The sequence below is a fragment of the Crocuta crocuta genome, unplaced genomic scaffold (genome assembly GCF_008692635.1).
Source record: "Crocuta crocuta isolate KB4526 unplaced genomic scaffold, BGI_CrCroc_1.0 scaffold36, whole genome shotgun sequence".
NCBI classification, from domain to species: domain Eukaryota; kingdom Metazoa; phylum Chordata; class Mammalia; order Carnivora; family Hyaenidae; genus Crocuta; species Crocuta crocuta.
In genome coordinates, this window is record NW_027532203.1 from 12,922,583 (window position 1) to 12,943,491 (window position 20,909).

General features: G+C 34.5%; 1 protein-coding gene across 1 annotated transcript in view; it reads right to left on the reverse strand.

Moving 5' to 3' along the window:
- DCC (DCC netrin 1 receptor) overlaps positions 1–20,909 on the reverse strand; it is a 750,532-nt gene that overhangs the window by 601,380 nt on the left and 128,243 nt on the right. The window contains exons 4-5 of the mRNA XM_077777558.1: positions 7,627–7,777; positions 5,839–5,975 (exon numbers count right to left, since the gene is read on the reverse strand). Of these exons, the coding sequence (XP_077633684.1) occupies positions 5,839–5,975; positions 7,627–7,777 (288 nt within the window). The remainder of the gene's footprint in view (positions 1–5,838; positions 5,976–7,626; positions 7,778–20,909) is intronic.

The following is a 20,909-nucleotide window of genomic DNA, read 5'->3' on the forward strand; positions in this document are numbered from 1 at the left end:
GAACTCTTTTGCACTGTTGGTGGGAATGCAAACTGATGTGCCACTTTGGAAAATAGTATGGAGGTTCCTCAAAAAATTAAAAATAGAACTACCCCACTACCTAGCAGTTGTACTACCAGGTATTTATCCAAAGAATACAGGAGTGCTGATTCGAAGAGGCACATGCACCCCAATGTTTATAGCAGCACTACTGACAATAGACAAAGTATGGAAAGAGCTCAAATGTCCATCAGCTGATGAATGGATAAATAAGATCTGGTACATATATACAATGAAATATTACTCAATGATCAAAGAGAATGAAATCTTCCCATTTTAAACAACATGGATGGAACTAGAGTATATTATGCTAAGCACAAAAAGTCCAATAAGACAAATATATGATTTCCCTCATATATAGAATTTAGGAAACAAAACAGATAAACATAAGGGAACGGAAGCAAAATTATTATAAAAACATTATATGAGGGAAACAAATCATAAGAGACTGAACTACAAGAGAGCAAACTGAGGGTTGCTGGTGTAGTGTGGGGTGGGGGGATGGTGTAAATGGGCAAGGGCATTAAGGAGGACACTTGGAATGGGCACTGGGTGTTGTACATTAGTGATGAAGCACTAAATTCTATTCCTGAAATCATTATTACACTATGTGTTAACTAACTTGGATTTAAATTTTAAAAATATATAAAAATAAGAAATACAAAAAAATGGGAAAAAAGAAAACAAACAGTATAAAGTTAAAAAGTATAAAGGTCAGGGGCACCTGGGTGGCTCAGTAGGTTAAGCATCCAATTTCTGTTATGGTCATGATTTCAAAGTTTGTGAATTCAAGCCCCACGTCATGCTCTGTGTTGACAGCTCAGAGCCCGGAGCCTGCTTCAAATTCTGTGTCTCCCTCTCTCTGCCCTTTCTCAACTCACACTCTGTCACTTTCTGTCTTTCAAAACTGAATAAACATTAAGAAATTTTTAAAAAATTATAAAGGTCATAAACACTGTTTATTTCGTTGTAGTAGTCCATAATTTCTTACCGATTGCTGTTACTTTATGCCTGATCAATATAAATATACAGAATATTATAACATGTAATTTAGGGAAGAAAAATATAATTGCTTAGATAATGATACTTTTTATCAGATTTTTGACTATAAGGATACTAATAAATTTATTATCATCATGGCATTCAAAAAATAATACAGTGGCGCCTGGGTGGCTCAGTCTGTTGAGCATCCGACTTTGGCTCAAGTCATGGTCTCACAGTTGGTGGGTTTGAGCCCCGCAAGGGGCTCTGTGCTAACAACTCAGAGCCTGGGGCCTGCTTCAGATTCTGTGTTTCTCCCTATCTTTCTGCCCCTCTCCTGCTCAGTCTGTCTCTCTCTCTCTCAAAAATAAGTAAACCAAAAAAAAAAAAAAAAATTAAAAAGAAGATACCTGTGTGAGCTCAGCATACTGTAGGTCAGTAGAGAACCATTCAGAACACATTCCTAGAGGGTGACCCATAGATACCTGTCCCAAAAGGAGAAATCCCAGGCAGGCGAAACACTTGCTCCAAAGGACTTCTTTTCAGTGGTGTTTTCTTGTGGGAAGTATAAAGTCAAGCACCACATGCAGTGATGTGTTACAGGGGCGGGGAAAGGATATGAGAACCCTTAGATTTGGTTACAAGTTATCAATTATGTGCAAAGTACTGACCTAACAGACTTACTTGTGGTCTACAAAGCCAGATGGTGCCAACTCTAGCCATCGTTTCTCTAAAAGGTTGATAAGGCAAATAATTGAGAAAACCTGTACACAAAGGATAACTTCTAACAGTATATATTGTTTATATTGCTGCAGACAGCTTTAAGAAGAATTCTAAAATCCTTTTGAGAAAGCTCAAAACTGTTTTCATTTTGTCACCAATGTTACACCTAATGGCTTCTCCTGAAGAGTGAGACATCTCCTGCTGTGTGTATATGGACAAGGCACAGGGCTCATCCAAGGCCAGACACTGCCTTGGTTAAAGATCACATACCTTTTTAAAGTATGGATTTCTGCATTGATTCAGACCTTGAATCCATCTAGACCTACGGTAAAGTTTATAAAAATACATCAGACAAATCTCCTGAATGTTTGTTAGGGGTGATTATAATTCTTGAGCCAGAAATCTGGTTATCTGGGACATAATAATGGACAGAATACCATTCTTTAGCTCTTTTTTGAAAAACAAAGTTAAAAAAATAGTCACGGCACTAGTGTTTTAAACAGAATATAAACTGGCAACACTACTCAGAAATCCTCCCTCTGCAATCCACTTTTCAGGACTTCGCCTGTCACTGCTTACTCAGGTTCTGTCTTTTATGAGAGCAAAGACTATGAACTCTCATATCTTCACAGATTCCATGTAAACATACAAAATTGAGGGGAAAAATGTACTCAAAAGACAGGCAATTCACTAGGGGCAATGAGGGCAGTTAATTGTATGAATTTGTAATTATACTACAAGCCCCATAAAGCCAGACTTCACACCTTTTGAAGGTTTCCCAGAACCTAGTGCAGTCCATGTACTCAAAATACACATACCAATGCTATATTGATAAATATTCTAATAGATCAGAAACATTAACATAAATGGTTATTATTAAGAATTTGTTATTTATTTATATGCACTTTAAATAAGTTGTCCTTAATCCTATCTAATACAGATTTCCTCCAGAGGGTTAACTATTATGAAACTTTAAAAAAAAAGTTTATTTTTTATTTTTGAGAGAGAGAAAGTACACAAGCCAGGGAGGGGCAGAGAGAGAGGGAGACAGAGAATCCAAAGCAGGCTCTATGTGGTCAGCTCAGAGCCCAATGTGGAGCTCAAATGAGTCAACTGAGATCATGACCTGACCTGAAGTCTGATGCTTAACTGACTGAGCCACCCAGTAGCCCCTATTATGGAACGTTTAATATCCATTTTATAGTGTAAGTTCTTTAAATATATTTAATGTTTGTTAACTCTGAAACTCTTGAAGAAGACCACAGAATTTCTCTTGCTGTGTACAAAATGATATCATATTTAAATAAAGTCTTAGTTCATGCAGGTTCACATTCAAAGCTAGTCTAAGTGCAGGAAAGAACCATGATTTGAAAGGCAAAACAAAAGCCTGATAAAATGCATTATTAAAGCTTATAAGCACAAGCTTGGATTTCTTGCGGGATTTTATCTTATGAATAATTTACATTATGGTTAAATTCTTAAAACTGATGAAAACTATCTGGATAACACTGAAAATGAAGTTCATTTCTTCTCATCTTTTACTTAAAAAAAGTAATAAATTACATTTTTCATATAAACTCAGTCCTGCAGGATGAGCTTAACTTTATATCAGAATAGTCAACGACTATATCAAAGGTTTTATTACAACAACATTTATTTTAAATCCTGGGTAATTTAGTTAAATCGTATTATGATTATCTCCTGAATTAAGGCATGAGATTTTTGGAACTAGGGTGATTCATTTAGAATAAAAATTTGAGTCTTAGTGCAACAAAGCCTGCATCCATAAAGAAAAATATGTGATACCCTATACAAAATGTAAAATGCAAACAAAAAACAGAAACAACAAAATACACCCACAAAAAGCCTACACAGCAGTTACTATTCTTCCTATGTAGAGAGTTCCTGCACATCAACAAAATAAAGATGAGTATTTTAATAAATATATGAAGATTAAAAAGATTGATAGGTAACTCATGAACTATAAAACGCAAATGTCCAGTAAAACTATAAAAAGAAATCTAAATTTAATAAGGATGCAAATTAGAAGAGACTCCATTTTATAAAGTTGTTAGGCAAATATTCGGGCATGGAGAGAAATGTATTCATTCAGAGACTGGCAATTCTTGCACTGCTGGTGTGAGCATAAACATTTCTGTGATAATTTTCCTTAGGATATAAGCAAATAAATGACAAAGATACAGAAGAATTATCATCACAGTGTTTTTTGATGTGTGTGTGTGTGTGTGTGTGTGTGTGTGTGTTTAAATAGAACATGGAAACAAGATAATATTCAACAATACAGCACTGGAGAACATATACATGTACACAGGAACACAGAAGAAGAGACTATGAATGTCAGTATGTGTGCATGTATATATGATCCTATATATATTTCTTGGCTAAGTAATTTCTCAGAAATCATAATGTATATGCATTTGGCTTAGATATCAATATGAAGCATCATGTGTCTAAATATTGTGTATTAATTTGATGTAAAATCTAACCTCATATATTTGCAATTAGAAGTCTACCTATGATGATTATAAATTCTAGATACTACTATGACTGTATTTGCCTCATAATGAGTAGTACATATTACAAAATAATTTCTCTATAGCCATCCTGTGTTGCTATATGTTGATGTTACAAATGTAAAAGTTCTTCGTTGCACCATAAAAATTCCCTATGAAATGACACCATTAAATTGCAGCCATTTTAAAGACAAGCTAATATTTCAGTTAGAATAATGGTGTCTCTAAAACCAGAAAATTAAAGTCTTTTGCCTGTTCTTAGTTTAATATTTACAGTTTGATCAAAGAACAAACAACTCCATTGTCTCACCTTCACATACATCATTACCCTATCTGAAGATGAAAGCACTTTCTGAATAAACTTTAAAGCCAATAAGTAAAATGGATAGCATAATAATATTATGATACAGGTTAGCAGATGTACTCAGCATGCCATATCTTTTCATTTCTACTGAATAACTTTTAAAGAGCCTATGATTTCTCCTGGGCTTTTTACAACGTAAAAAGGTTTATTTCAGAGGAAAAATCCAAAGACTGGCAAACAATTTTTGTTTTTGTTGTCATTACAGGAAAAAGCAATTGGAATTCAAACGGTAAAGCACATTCTCCAAATTACATGATTCAAATGAAACTGACTAAAAACAACCTAGGGTAGGGGCACCTGGGTGGCTCAGTCAGTTAAGTGTCCGGCTTTGGCTCTAGTCATGACCTCACAGTTTGTGGGTTCGAGCCCTGCATCAGGCTTGGTGCTGTCAGCTAGCTCAGAGCTTGGAACCTGTCTTTGGATTCCTTGTCTCCCTCTCTCTTTGACCCTCCCCTGCTCTCTCTCTCTCTCTCACAAAAACTAAATTAAGAAAACATTAAAAAATTAAAAAAAATAAAAACAACCTAGGGTAGAAGATAAAAATATGTGTTTGAGTACCTACTCCATATAACAATTATTAATTTGCAATATGAGGTAACACTGCGTTTCTGAATAATATGTACAATCCATGCCTATTAAATTTCTTAAAAGATTTTTTCTATGCAAGTTTTCCTTAGAGGCATTTGATTTTAATGGTTCACTTTCAACATCACATCTCCAGTATTTCCATATTAACAAAACAATCTTACCAAGACATTTGAATTTAATGTCAGGGACCTTGTCATCTCAAGTGATATCTGACTTTTCCACTCCAGTGCTTATTGTTTATACAATTTCTCTCATTCATACCTTCATTTATTTGCCCCAGATAAAATATTTGGGAATCTCTCATTTGTTATTTAACTCATTTGCTGTTTAACACATTTGCTTACTAATAATTTTTCATAGGTTTCAGTTGTATCATTGGAATAATTGAAGAATGATGCATTTGGACTTAAGTCAATAAGCGAGTATTCAAGCACTGCATTTAACCCCTATGCAATTAATCTAAGTGGAGAAAAGACATATGTGAAATATTAGGACTTTACAATTTCCTACTAATAAACACAAGAGGCAATTCAGGGCTAATCATTTAAAATGTCACAGTAATATATTTTGAAAAGGACAGTGTAAACTAATCTTGAGCCATTGACTTACCCAAGACTGTGAGCTCTGCGGAGGCACTAATATTCTCATTTTTATATGTAACAACACAGGTGTAAGTTCCACTATCATCATCTGTCACATTAGATATAAGCAAATTGCTTCCACCCAATAAAGAATACTTTTTGGACCTGTAAGACATAGGCATATAGAATTAGAGAGCAGATTAAGGTAGGAATATATATGTATAAACCAAGCAACACACTTAGAGGTTTAAATAAAGTCCATAAAAGATCAAACTATCAGGGGTGCCTGGGTGGCTCAGTCGGCTAGGAGTCCGACCTCGGCTCAGGTCATGATCACATGGTTCGTGGGTTTGAGCCCCGCGTCAGCTCTGTGCTGACAACTAGCTCAGAGCCTGGAGCCTGTTTCAGATTCTGTGTCTCCCTCTCTCTCTGACCCTCCCCTGCTCATGCTGTCTCTATCTCTCTCTCAAAAACAAATAAAACATTAAAAAATTTTTAAAAAAGATCAAATTATCAATTTAGAAAGAGAGTATATTTTGTGGGACTTTGATAACATCACATTTATTGATCAAAAATCACTTTGAGGTAAACCACTCCCATTGGAAGGCAGTGATCAAAGAAACTGAATAGACTAAACCTGAAACCAAGCTTAGTACTGAAAAGAAATTTACAGATAATCTGGTCCAATTCTCTTATTTTGGATTTAAGGACCACAAGTGCCAGAGAAGTGAATCCTTACAGTGGAACTCAATGTCTTGTGCCCTGACATCCAATTTAGTAATCTTTGTACAAAGCCACATTTCATTGTGTTCCAATAATATCTGGCTACATTCATCGAACACATTTGACATGCTAATGCTGAAACTGGCTTTCTCATATGCTTTAACATTCTCAAAAGTATTGTGACACTATATCATATAGTGTTGTTATAATATAGGTGGGAGATGAAAGTTATTGTCTATGAACCTTTTTCATCATAGAAAACAAAAGTGTTAAAAAGATTACACCAGACCTCCAAATCAATAAAATTAATTTCTTAAGTGAAATCCATTTAATCAAAACATTTCAGACTAAGTGTTCCATTCTATTAAGTTTATTTTCTTTTTTTTTAATGTTTTATTTATTTTTTAGAGAGACAGTGTGAACAGGGAAGGGTCAGAGAGAGAGACACACACAGAATCTGAAACAGGCTCCAGGCTCTGAGCAAACTGTCAGCACAAAGTCCGACGTGGGGCTCAAACCCACAAACTGTGAGATTATGACCTGAGCTGAAGTCGGAGGCTTAACCAACTGAGCCACCCAGGTGCCCCAAGACTTTACTTTCTTCTATGCTTTATGAACGTCTACTAATTCAAAGCCAGCCATGTTCTCCTTTTGTTTTATCTTAAATAGTTGTCATATCTAGAATATGAAAGGTAATAATTGGACCTGAAAAAAATTCACAGACCCTATAATGACATGCTATGTATTTCAAATCAGAAAACTTTAGTTTCTTAATAAATACATCACTCTTTATACCACTTCCTTAGGACAAGATCCTCCAAAGGATCTTTCCTGAATACTTTTTGGACACTATTATTTTAACAGCAACCTGGCTTTCTAAATTTCTTTTCTGAATTGATCTCATGGATTTTGATTCTGTCCCCCATTTCTTTATCCCAGTGGATAAACGTCTTTCATATATTGTATAATGTCAAGGCATGTGTGTGTGGGAAGAACAATTATCATTAAAACCCCTAGAATTTCTAGGTACCTTTATCAAATGAGAGAAAGATAAACAGTGACAAACTTCACCAAAGTCTTCAATGTATAATACCTGAGTTGGACGACTTCCTCTCCTCGCAACCAGGTAAAACTCGGGGGAGGATAGCCAGAAACACAACACTCCAGGATGGCATCTTTTCCTTCAATGGCTACTACATTGGATGGTCTTTGCAAAAAATACAGCTGCCTATGCAGTCCTGGATCTGTGGAAAGAAAACACAAGGTCACATATTTTTATGAAAAACACTGTAAAGATAAATGATGTAGCTTGAACCATTTTTTCTCCTAAGAAGACACTCTGATAGAGAGGAAGGAAAGAAAAAAAATGAAAAGATGCCAGTGATACTTATAGGCTACAATATTTAAAGCTTTTTCCATCACTAGTTTCTAGGATCATACTAGTAGAATATTCTTAGTTGTTGATGACATCACGGTATAAGGCAAAAGGCAAAAGCTTGAGACTACAAGTCACTCATGTGGGCTATAGGACTTCTGGATTTCTCATTAGAGAACTAGATGACTATTATTACCAGTAACTTTTCTAAATGTTATCACCTGAAACTTTTTGATATATTCAGTTTGTCTGCCACTAATATCTATTCCACTGTCTTCTGTTTTGTCCATTGCTACCCTGGCTGTTAGAAAGGTGTTAAATAATATGTAATCATTGAGAAGATAGAATGTAGAAGGTACAAAAAAGAATATGCTATCTTCAAAACAGAGCTTACATTACATTTTCTCTCGTATAGCAATGTTTCACTGTTTCTAAGCCTTCTGTTTATTTTTAGTTTCGAACAATACCCCAAAGCATTTGTCCCTAGAGCTGAGACTCTGCATAAAGAGCTCCTTATCTTTCCACCTAGCCCAATGCATTTTCTAGTTCTATACATCCAATATCATCCATTTTTCCTAGCAGGTAACTGAAAAAGTATCTTTTCAACCTAAAGACTCATTCCATTCTCTTAGAACTCATTTGTTCCAAAGTTGCTAAAATTATATCAGGCAGAATAAGAAAAAAAATTACAAATCCTAAGCACAAGGTTCAACACAATCAAGAGAAAACTCTTGAAGTTAAGAGCTTCTCTTCCATCTCCCCATATATTCCACTCCTAAAGCCCAGGACACAGCAGCAGGGGTCTATGCCTAGGTTGGCTTAGAGGAAATCCTCCCAGCTGTGGTGATACATCCTCTGACCTGAGTTGCTGACTAAATTTCCATCACTCAAAGTTTATTTAAGCCTCTATATTTTCACATCACTATTAAAATCCACATCCCCCTATGGAGGTTTATTTAGTTTAGGCTATTTTCAACTTAATGCATTCAATTGAATTAGTGTGTTATCTGTCTTTTTTCAAACTCAAAGCACAATCTTGAAGCAAAGAAAATGAGGCCATGAAATCTTAAAAACTAGGATCGGGGCAGTTGGAAAACTGCCAGGGTAGAAACGATCCAAATGCATCATAGAGTGAGCCATGGAGGAGCAGAGAGGAAGTGAGATAGGAGGAGATCTGGGGAACCAACATTTTAACATTGCTGTTAATCTTCCTTGGCCTGACCCAACCCTATACTGGATCACAGGTTAATAAAAGAACATTAGTTCTCCAGTTAATGATTGGAATAGTAATTGTCATCTAAAGTACTGTGTGTGAAGAAAGAGAAATTCACACTTTCTGTCTTCTCACATCAGTTTCTGGTTGTTACAGCAACAAAAATAAATACTCTTCACAATGAAAATATTGAAAGAATTTTTGAAATGTGTTAATCCTTATTAAATCAATATTGTAGAAAAAAGTTCTCAAAACTTTAAAAAGATTGCTGGTGGTAGATGTCATTTTCCTTTTTGAAAGTGACTTTTCAAATCAAATGAAAATAGTTGGAAGGATAATGTTGTTTAACAATAGATTTTCTGAAATAGATGGCTCCCAAAGTGTGCATTATAAATAGCTATCTTAATAACGGAGTCTTATCTATCAAATGCTTTACTTCTACCCCCTGTACCTCAGTAGAAATATTTCAACTGCATATACCGTATAATGTAGAGTATTATACACACATACACACACACACACACACACACACACACACACACACACTGATATTACAATACTATAGCATCAAATGAGATTTACTTAATTTGATCTTATAGCTAAAAGAAAAAAAATTAGTTGGAGCTCATGTGAAATACTACTTATTTCCGTCAAGTTCCTCCTAATCCTCCTATACGTGCAAACATATGANACTTATTTATCCATTAAAGAACCAATAATTCAACTCACCTATTATACTTTATTTTATTAGAAAACAAAATCAACACAAAATGTTTATTTTTTTATTTTTAAATTTTAATTTACTAAAAAAAATGGAATAGTAGGGAGTTTCCATATACCAGTACCCCATCCCAAATACTGTTTCCCTTATAATTAAAAGCCTGCATGAGGGTAGTACATTTGTTACACCTAGTTAAGTGATATTGCTATGTTGTTATAAACTAAAGTCAACAGTATACATTAGGTTGACTCTGTGTTTTATAGTTGCACGGGTTTTGAAAAATGTGCAATTTTAGTATTCAGCATTACAGTATCATACAGTTCCACCACTCTAAGAATCCCCTAACCTTCACCTATTCATTCCACTCACACCACTCCTACTTCAAATCCCAGGAAATCACTGGATTTTCTGCTATTTCTATAGTTGTACCTTTTCTAGAATACCGTGTAGTTGGAACTCTATAGTATATAGACTTCTCACATTGATTTCTTTCATTTAGTAATATACATTTAGGGATTCTCTAGGTCTTTTAGGTGCTCAATAGTTCATTTACTCTTCTTGCTGCATAATATTCCATTATATGGATATACCATTGTTTATCTATCCATTCACCTATTGAAGGACACGTTGATTGCTTGGTGATAATGAACAAATCTGCTATAAATGTCCACGTCCAGATTTTTCTCTGGTCATAAATTTTCAACTCGATTGGGTAAGTGACTTGAAGAGTGACTGTTATAGTGTATGGTAGAACTATGTTTATCTTTGTAAGAAACTTCCAAACTGTCTTCCAAGGTGGCTCTACAAGTTTACATTTCCACTAGCAGTGAATGAGATTTCCTATTGCTCCTTATTCTCAGAAGCAGTTGGTATGGTCTTTTTTTTTTTAATTTTAGCCATTTTAATAGGTGTCTAGTATTATAATTGTTCCAACTTGCAATTCCTCAATGACACATAATGTTGAGCATATTGTATATGCTTAGTTTCCATCTTTTAGTTCCTCTTCAGTAAAGTGTCTATTTGCCTATTTTTAAAATTGATTTGTTTGTTTTTTTTATCATTGAGTTTCTACTGCTTGTATATTTCGGACACAAGTCATTTTATCAGATGTGTGTTTTGCATATATTTTCTGGCTATGGCTTGTTTTTACTTTCTCTTAACATTGTATTATGCAGAGCAGAAATTATTAATGTTACAACGTATTAATTTTTCTTTTCATAGATCATTTTGCAGGTCTGAAAATTCATTGTTGAAACCAAGTTCACCTAGATTTTCTCCTATGTTGTCTCCCAAAAGTTTTTACAGTTTTGCTTATTACCTGTAGGTCTATGATCCATTTTGAGTTGTATTTTTTGCAAAAAGGTCTAAGGTCTGTGACTAGAGATTTTCTCTCTTTTTTTTCTTTTCTTTCTTTCTTTATTTCTTTGCGTGTGAATGTCCAATTGTTCCAGCTCCATTTGTTGAAAAGACTCTCCCTTCTCTGTTGGCTTGATGTTGTACCTTTGTGAAAGATCAGTCGACTTTGTCTATGTGGATCTGTTTCTGGGTGCTCTATTTTGTTCCATTGATCTATTTTTCTGTTATTTTGCCAGCATCATACCATCTTGACTATTGTAGCTTTATAATAAGTCTTGATATCAAACAGTGTATATCCTCAGAATTTCTTCTTCAGTATTGTTGTCACTATTCTAGGCCTCCTGTCTTTCCATAAAAACTTTTGGATCAATTTATTGAGATACAAGAAATAACTTTAACTCACTGCAATTTTGTCTTTATCTTAAAATATCAGTATTTCAGGCATCACTGGGCTCATATTGCCATGAAATAACTGCTATTACCTTTTTAGACAGAGCTTATATATTCCAGATGACTTCAATCTCCGCCTGCCCCATTTCAATTATGTTTATTATCTTTGTAGCTTCACGGGAGGCATTAGTGTTTGTGACCTGATGATAGGTATAAAATGTCAGCTACTGCCTGATAAATTTGGATTTATTTCTTCACTCTCTATAAATGTATAACCTAATAAATTCTAAATTTATGGAAGTTTCCAAAAAAAAAACAGAATTTTAAAAAAATTTGTTAATGTTGTTTTTGAGAGAGACAGAGACAGCTTGAGTGGGGGAGGGGCAGAGAGAGAGGGAGACACAGAATCCAAAGCAGGCTCCAGGCTCTGAGGGCTCAAACCCACAAGTAGTAAGATCATGACCTGAGACAGAGTTTGACACTTAGCTGACTGAGCCACCCAGGCACCTTAGCAAATAGAAATTTTTAACGGTAAATACCTCCTATGCTTTGCAACATTGTGATGGGTTAAATATGATCACAATTTTTTTTTATCTCCTTCAATACAGAATGGAGCCACTAGTTCCCTATAGTTTAATTCGGGCCTCACCCTGTGTTGTACTTTGATCAATAGATTATAATGGGGGTCATACTGTATGAACTCTGGAGCTAAGGCCTCAAGACGTATTACAGTTTCTACCATGACTCTTTCTGGGATTAGTATTTTACTCTAGCCACCTGAAGAAGGCACATGGCGGATAACCGAGTCGAGTGCTCCAAGTCAAAAACGAGCACCAACTGACAGACGTTTAAGTTAGGCCAACTTGAACCTTCCACTTCCGCCAAATGTACACAAAGGAGCCAAAGTGAAACCAGCAGAGGAACTGCTGAGATATACCCCAGGATTATATGAGAAAATAAACTGTTTCAAGTCACTAACTTTTAGACTGCCTTGTTATGTAGAGATAGGTATTTGCCTTATTTTTCTTCTCTAAAATTTGATTTCTTTTTAAAGAGGAGTGTCAAGAATGTAGATTTATGTTTTCAGTTAGGGAAGATAGGGGCACCTATTGGTTAAGCATCTGACTTCAGCTCAGGTCATGATCTCGTGGTTCATGGGTTTAAGCCCCACATCGAGCTCTGTGCTGACAGTGTGAAGCCTGCTTGGGTCCTCTCTCTCCCTCTCTTTCTGCCCCTCCCCTACTAATGCTGTCCCTGTCTCTCTCAAAATAAATAAATAAACATAAAGAAATAAAAGAATGTTTAAAATAAAATAAAATATTGATGGCTCAGTTGGTTAAGCCTCTGATACTTGCTTCAGCTCACGTCATAATCTCACAGTTTGTGAGATCGAGCCCCACTTCAGGCTCTTTGCTGGCAGCATGGAGCCTGCTTGGGATTCTTTCTCTCCCTCTCTCTCTGTTCCTCCCCCACTTGTGTGTGCACATACGCTCTCTCTGTCTCTGTCTCTCTCTCTCAAAATAAATAAACATGAAATGAAATGATGAAATGAAATGAAATGAAATGGGGACAGAGGTACAATTGCCAAGATTATTTTTGCGTGTTAAAACCAGAGGTGGTTTTTATTTATGTCTTTGGATTTTTCTCTATTTTTAACGTTTTTTTTTATAAGAACATACATTAGTTTTAGAGTAGAGAGTTATGTTAAATTCCAGTGTTGTAAGGTGGAGGACAATTACACAAGGATCAAAGAAATTATAAAAGTTAATAATTAAAACACAAGGCACTTGTTTAAGAGCAGATGAAAGTTTCCTCTCTAGCCTCTACAATAGTATGGATGGAAAAGCCCTGGAAAGAGTAAACTTGAAATTCTAGGTCATGACTTTTGTTGACTAAATTGATTTTAATGGGACTATGATGGAATTAAGAACCGTTCCTAAAAATAATTTCTGCTTTAGCTATATGGACACTGATTATTCATACCCAAATGGAATCGTTCAGCTAATAGAACATGGCAAATTTTTCTAGTTAATTACTGAGCATGATTTAATCACAGGAAATGGAATAAGAACAGTTTGTAATATCCTATTTCATCAACTGGGTGATAGGTACACAAATAGTCATTTTATTTTTATTCTTTAAACTGCACATGTTTCTTATGTTTTTATGTATGTACTATATGCCTTAAAATGAAAAAGAAAGGAGAATGCAAGGATACAGACAAGAAATCATATTCAGCAATAGCTTTAAAATCAAATCAGCAAAGTTGATTTTTTTCTGTCAATTTTTGTATTAAAAACTAAAAATGCAGACCTCTAATATGATGCATATGGAAGTGAATGCAAAAAATTATGCAACCATTTTTCTAAATTGATTATAAGCAGTCTGATTTGTTCAGACTAAAACCCAGTTTACCTTTTCCTGTTGGGGGTGGAGGATGGGAAATACTGGCCTGATTCTCAGACCTGACCTTATCTCATTCTGGCGGCAATAAAGCTAATCCTCCTCAGAGGGCCAGAGGGTAGTATGTAACTAGAGGGAAAAGAATCATGACAGTGATACCATCTCTGACATATATATACATATATATTTTTTTAATGTTTTATTTATTTCTGAGAGAGAGAAACACAGCATGAGCAGGGGAGGGTTAGAGAGAGAGGGAGACACAGAATCAGAATCAGGCTCCAGGCTCTGAGCTGTCAGCACAGAGCCCGTTGCAGGGCTCGAACCCACAAACCGTGGGATCATGACCTGAGCCAAAGTCGGACGCTTAACCGACTGAGCCACCCAATTGCCCCTCTGATACATATATTTAGATTGCATTTAAAGTGTAACATTTTAGGGCAACATGCTGCTTTTGCTTTTCCTTCCTTCCTTCCTTCCTTCCTTCCTTCCTTCCTTCCTTCCTTCCTTCCTTCCTTCCTTCCTTCTCTCTTGCCTTCCCGCCTTTCTAACTTTTTAAATGAAAAATTTGGCCAATATATTTGGCTTAAACTGTTATATGAGTTGGAGAGGACTGATCTATAAACATTAGGAAAATGAAGAATGATGTAGACAATGTAAACTATTTGGTTTCAGGAACCACTGTACTCTTAAAAACTATTGAAGACCCCAAAGAACTTTTGTTTATGTAGGTTATAGCCATAAATATTTACCATATGAAGTGTCAAAATTGAGAGACTTTTAAAAATACGTACTCATTAAATATTTATTCACAATTTACCATAATATATGTATTTTCAACTGTATTTTCCAAAGCAAAAAATATATTAGTGACAAGAGGTATAGTACTTTACATTTTTCTAAATTTTAAATGATTGGTTTAATAGAGAATAACTAGATTGTTATATTGTATAATACATTTACTTTGTTCTAATATGTTGATTTGAATGAATCACATGAAAATAAATAACTTCAACATATATGTAGTTGGAAAACAAAAGGTGTAATTTAACAGCCTTTTCAAATAATTGTAGATTTTATCCTTTAACACTACACCAGTAAGTAGTTTCTTGAAAGTTACTTGTAACATGGAATCTGACACTGTATTAATAAACATTCTCCACTGCTATGTAAAAAATCATTGCTCTATCTCACATCTTGAATAGATCTTTTACCCATGCGCGATTTTGTCATATCAAGCTGCGGTCATTTGGAATGGCACAGCGAATTAGACAGATCTTCCCACAGTTGACACATTTCATTATACAGTATCAAAAAATCCCATTTGTTACTATTGCCACCAATCCCATCAGAAAGGCCTTTTAATTTTGTATTGCTGTCATGCTCCTAGTGGCAGATACAAGTTTTCCAAATTTCTAATTTTAACTTAAAAGCTTGAATTTCATCCTTGGCAGCAGATAATATTTTCCTTAAATTGACTGGCTCACTTTGTTCATTTTTGAGAAAATGTCTAACTAGTACCCAAGTCTGAATAGCTACAGTTTTTCCGTTGATTGCCCTTTCAAGTGAAAATGGTGTTCCATTAAAAAAATAAAGTAGCTAATTCAGCTTGAAACTCAAATGATCACAAAAATAAAAAAAAAATCAATGTACTTAGACATCCTTCACATGCATTTCCTCTTTTGATATGCAGAATATTAAAAAATATATGAACTTAAGGATTAAGGATTATTAAACTTGATAATTTTTATTGCAATGTGAAAGGTATTTTTAGTCAACATGGTGAAACAATACCAAAAAAAAAGCAAAAACAAAAACAAAAACACTGCATGATCAATAAAATAGGTTTGACCCTGCAGATTCCCTAAAAGTATCTTGAGAAACACTAAGAGTCCATAGAGCATACTTTGAGAACCAGTGTAGACACAGCTTCAACAAATTAGCCCATCTTCTGATACATTCAAGAAGCACATTTCCTTTCAACATGGGAATAGTTTTGCATTCTTGAAGTAGAAACTGATAAGAATAATATTATTCTTCCTTTTATTATTATTAGTATTATTATTATATCATTATTATTACTTTGCATTTGTGAAGGCGGTAAAAATCCTAAGTATTTAAAATCACTGTGTTTCAGCAATTATTAAAAATCAATGGGACGCCTTGGTGGTTCAGTCAGTTAAGCATCCAAATTTGGCTCAGGTTCATGGTTTCAAGCACCACATAGGGCTCTTTGCTCACAGCTTGGAGCCTGGAGCCTGCTTTGGATTTTGTGCGTGTCTCTCTCTCTGCCCCTCTCCTGCTTGAGTTCTGTCTGTCTCTTTCTTTCTCTTTCAAAAATAAATAAACATTACAAAATTTTTAAAAATTAAAGAAAAAAATAAAAATCAAGAAACATCTTGGATCATATAACCTGACACATTTATCTGCACTTCACATATTTAGAAATAAAAACTCAACTGTCTTCAGAGCTCATTACCCAGAGAGATATGGGGGAGGCACACTAGTGAAAGTAGAGAGAGTATTTTCTATTTAAGGGTATTTCAATTTTTTAAAAAAAGTTTCTATTAGACACGAAAGTGACCAAATTGAGTCTCTGAGGCCAGCTGGAAGATAAATTTGACTCTGCAGGTTTTCCCAAATGTGTCAGGGCCACATGATTTTGTCTTACCTCATGATAGAAAACTGGACTGACTACATACGTTATCCAACACTGGATACATTTTATAGTGAAAAGTGACTCTATTATTATTCTAGGACATTAGATGCGACTGGTGAGTGGAATACATGCTCATCCTGGGATGACAATGAGTATCTTCTAATGGGGCCATTTTCCTCAATTATTGTTTGTGAATCTCAACACCAAACCTGCATAGCTGAATCTAAAGAATAACTGAGGCAGAGAGAAATTTAATTATGGACCGTTGGCATCAGTGCCAGCAAGACAGAAATACCAGTTTTCACAATTTAATAACTATCTTCCTCAAAGTAACCAGTACTTGCTTTTAATTTTTATGCTTTCTGAATGCAAAACTTTTTTTCCCCTCCTTGCTGTATACTCTTTGGTTTTCTTTATTAAATGACTGCCTCAATGGAATATCAAGGACTATTCCAATTGGAAATGAAAGGACACTGCAGGCGACAGTGGGGTGTTCTCTTTGATTTCTTCCCAGGCATAAGAGTCACAAATTAATTTAACTTCACAGAGCTAGTTTCCTGTCTGCATCCTCAATTTCAAGCTAACCTTACTGTTCACCTGCTGGCTCCGTAGCCATCCCCCATCTAGTTCTGTTTCAGGAAATTCAGCAGGTGCCCTGTGTCTTCAAACCCAAGCAGGTATAATAATATGTGCTCTGAGTGAAAAATTCCATCAAACTCCTTCTAACTCTGTGTTTAGAGTGTCTTTTTATTAAAAACCAGTGTGATCACAGGAAAATCAAAATTTATTTAATAAAAAAGAAAATAAAGCTCCATCTGGCTGAAAGCCAAAGAGCTTTGAACAGAGAGGAAGAAAGATATCATTTCTCAGGAGCTAGTATTCATCCCTCCATGATTCTATTACTTCCCTTCCTCATTTACACCAATTCAGTACTAAAAATGACATTCCTTCTCTGTAAATATTCCTACATCTGTTCATATTTCCTCTTTGTTTCTCCATGTACACACACATACTGCTATTTGTAGACAGTTTGGAAGAAGAAAGCAGAGTGTCTATTCTTACCATTGGCATATGGCTATATCCCTTCTGTCTCACAGGCAAATTTTGAGTCTATCAGTTTCATTTTGTAGCAGGGTTGAAGGAAGTGGTTTTACATTTATAGAATGATTTTTTTTTTTTTTTTGGTAATTTTACGGCTGACGGTAGAGGCCCAGAAAACAAATGTTGCCATTATGATGTGTCAAACTTAGTTTAGGGAATCCAGAAATCTTCATAATTTATATACATGCATAAAGCAGCATTTAAATTTTCCATAAAAGTAATAGATTATTTACTCTAATTTTTATTTTTGATAAAGAACCAAGTAAGTACTTCGGTTATTTCCTATTTGGCCAATGTTGAATAATAAAGTTATGTCCATAACTCATGACTAAATATGTCTTTCTTATGCTCTAGGAATAAATTGATAACAAGCAGGACCAGGAAAGGAAGATCCACCAGTCCTTTCATTGATTTTTTTGTGACTTAAGCACTCATAGGTTATAGGTTGGGCTTCCACATATGCTCAGAGTATGTTTGTGAGTCAAGGCAGATTGCTGCACCCTTCAGTCACCTACCCTGGGGATGGTAAGTGTCATATTCCTAGTAAATGCAGAGTTGACCATATCTCAGCCCCAAAAGACTCTTGGAAAAGAAAGACTCTCTCTTTGTCAAGAAATGTTCATTTCTCCTTACAGAGAACCATCTCAAATATACTGTTTTTGCTTTTGACCTTATATGAAATAGCAACGTATCAGGGTTGGAAGTTTAGAGGAGATCATATAAATAATATCTAATATCACTCAAGGTCCAGAATGGAAACAGAAAGACTAGTGGATCTAGTGAGGGAGAGATCACTAGTAACATTAGGATAACACACATGGCAAAAAAAAAAAAATGTAATAGATCACCCAATATTTCAAATACTTTTACTTGGATTACTGGACTAGGTTGATGTTCCCAAAACAACACTGAGGAATGAAGACTCTTTTTAACAAATTCAAAAATCAAACAGATATTGTCTACTTACCTACTCTTCATCAGCTTAGGCTTACTAACATATAAACTTTAGACTTACTAGCATATAAACTTGGTTGCATCTAAATGTAATTTTATCAACTCTTTATGAAATACTAATTACCTCTACTATCTTACATTGGTTAAAAGACCTGACCTACAAAACTAATTCTAATATAGCATGACTGTTCATCGGTTTCCATGCTTTGCCCAGCCCCTGTTCTCAAACAGGGTTTGAGACGGTTGGGGGTAAAGGAGTGGAACACATCATGATATGCAACTTGGTCATTTCACTGCATGGTCAGTAGTATACAATAAAGTTATCTTATTTTTTGTATGATTTCTTATGACAATATAAACCACCTCAAACCCATTGCTGTTGTTTTTTAATTTAAAAGTAGGACAATCTCATATTATATGAGATTGATTTTTGACAATTATTGATTGTGTTTCGGCATGACCTTATAGTTTTTAATAATTAGAGTTTGCCTAGAAAACTTGAACTTTTAAACACTGTGATTACAAAGGCAGAGTTGGAGATGAATGTGGAATGAAATAATGAATGAGTCTTGGTAGTGAGAAAATTTGGAGAGGCTGTAGCCAACCTCTTCTCTTAAAAGATATGGAAATTAAGGATTTTAGAAGATTCAATGAATTGGTAATTCCTAATAAAGATCAAATACCCGACGTCTTAATTATCTTCTAACTCATTCCTAAGCCAGTGCCTCTTGCAATATTTTACATAGTGAACAAAATGATGTTGATGGAAAGTTGGGTTGAAAATCATGTAGGAATTCATAGAGAAGAAACAGTTGCAGTATACTCTGCCTTTTAATAGTCATGAACAGCAAATGGAGAAACAAATGATATCATGGATAAATAGTGTAAGTATATGTAATTAACCACCACCAAACAAATGAACACTTAGATATCCAGAATCAAAATCAGGTGATTTACATCAGATAAGTAATCTTGACATGAGAATCAAATTGTTTAATACTGGAATTTCTAAAATGCCAAAATAATTACAATAGTTAATAAGGACATAGCAATTCCAGGCATTGTATTTGGCCTCTTAAGTTAAAACCTCATAACCACTCTAAGAAATAAGTAACATTATTCTCTACATTTTGCATAATAAATAAAGATTTAGATTAAATAACTTGTGCTAAATTGCACCACTAGTAAGTGATAGGACTGAGATTTGTAGTCTGGTGTCATATTCCATGCTTTTAGCAACTTATTATAATAATATTTCAATTGATTGATATTAACTCAATATGAAATAGATTGTGGTAGTCCACATGCTGACTCCTTCATGTAATGTGAATTAAATCTGATTACTATTTAGGAAACATTGTTCAAATATAATATAGCCTTATATTTCACTCTTTTCTAAGTACGTGTAAGAGAGAAGCAGAAGAATCCATTTTATCCCATTTAGATCTACAACAAGCAAATAGCATTCTGTTTATAGCATAGCATAAGAAATAGTTTTATTCAAAACTAACCTAAATAAAACAGCAGACTGTGGGAAAATCATTTAGTGCAGTGAAAAACATTACATGGTACAAAATTATGGTACAAAAATACCAGGCTATAAGTTAATTCGATTTGCTCTTCACTTTCTTATTTCTGCTTTTCTGTGTGTTTATATCATGATACATATTACTCAAAAATCTTCAAGGATGCCAACCATCAGTAAAGTGAATAGAATCAAGTCTAAATTTCTAGACATGGGATTCAATGTTCTCCATAAAATAGGTTCAACTTCTCATTCATTCCAGATTTGTCATTTGCTATCATTCTGCAAATGGTTATCATCTGAATATCTAGAAAAGAAATGATCTCTATAGTCTGCAAATTTTCCATCTAAAACAAAGAATGTTATTTCTTTGTTTTCTCTTACAGATTCTGGGAAATTATAAAAACAAATGGTAGCAAAATGTAATTAAGTTTGAAATATAAGTAATATTCAGTCAAACTGAAAGTTTTATGTATTCATCAGTAATAGATTCTTGGTGATAAACACAGTTCTGAAACTATTTGTTTTAACTAATATATATATATACATATATTTAAATATATATTGTTTTAACTACAATAATGTTAAATGTATACAGTTGTATATATTAACCTTATAATATATACAATTGTATATAATTGTATATAAGGTTGCATTTTACAAGGTATATATACATTTG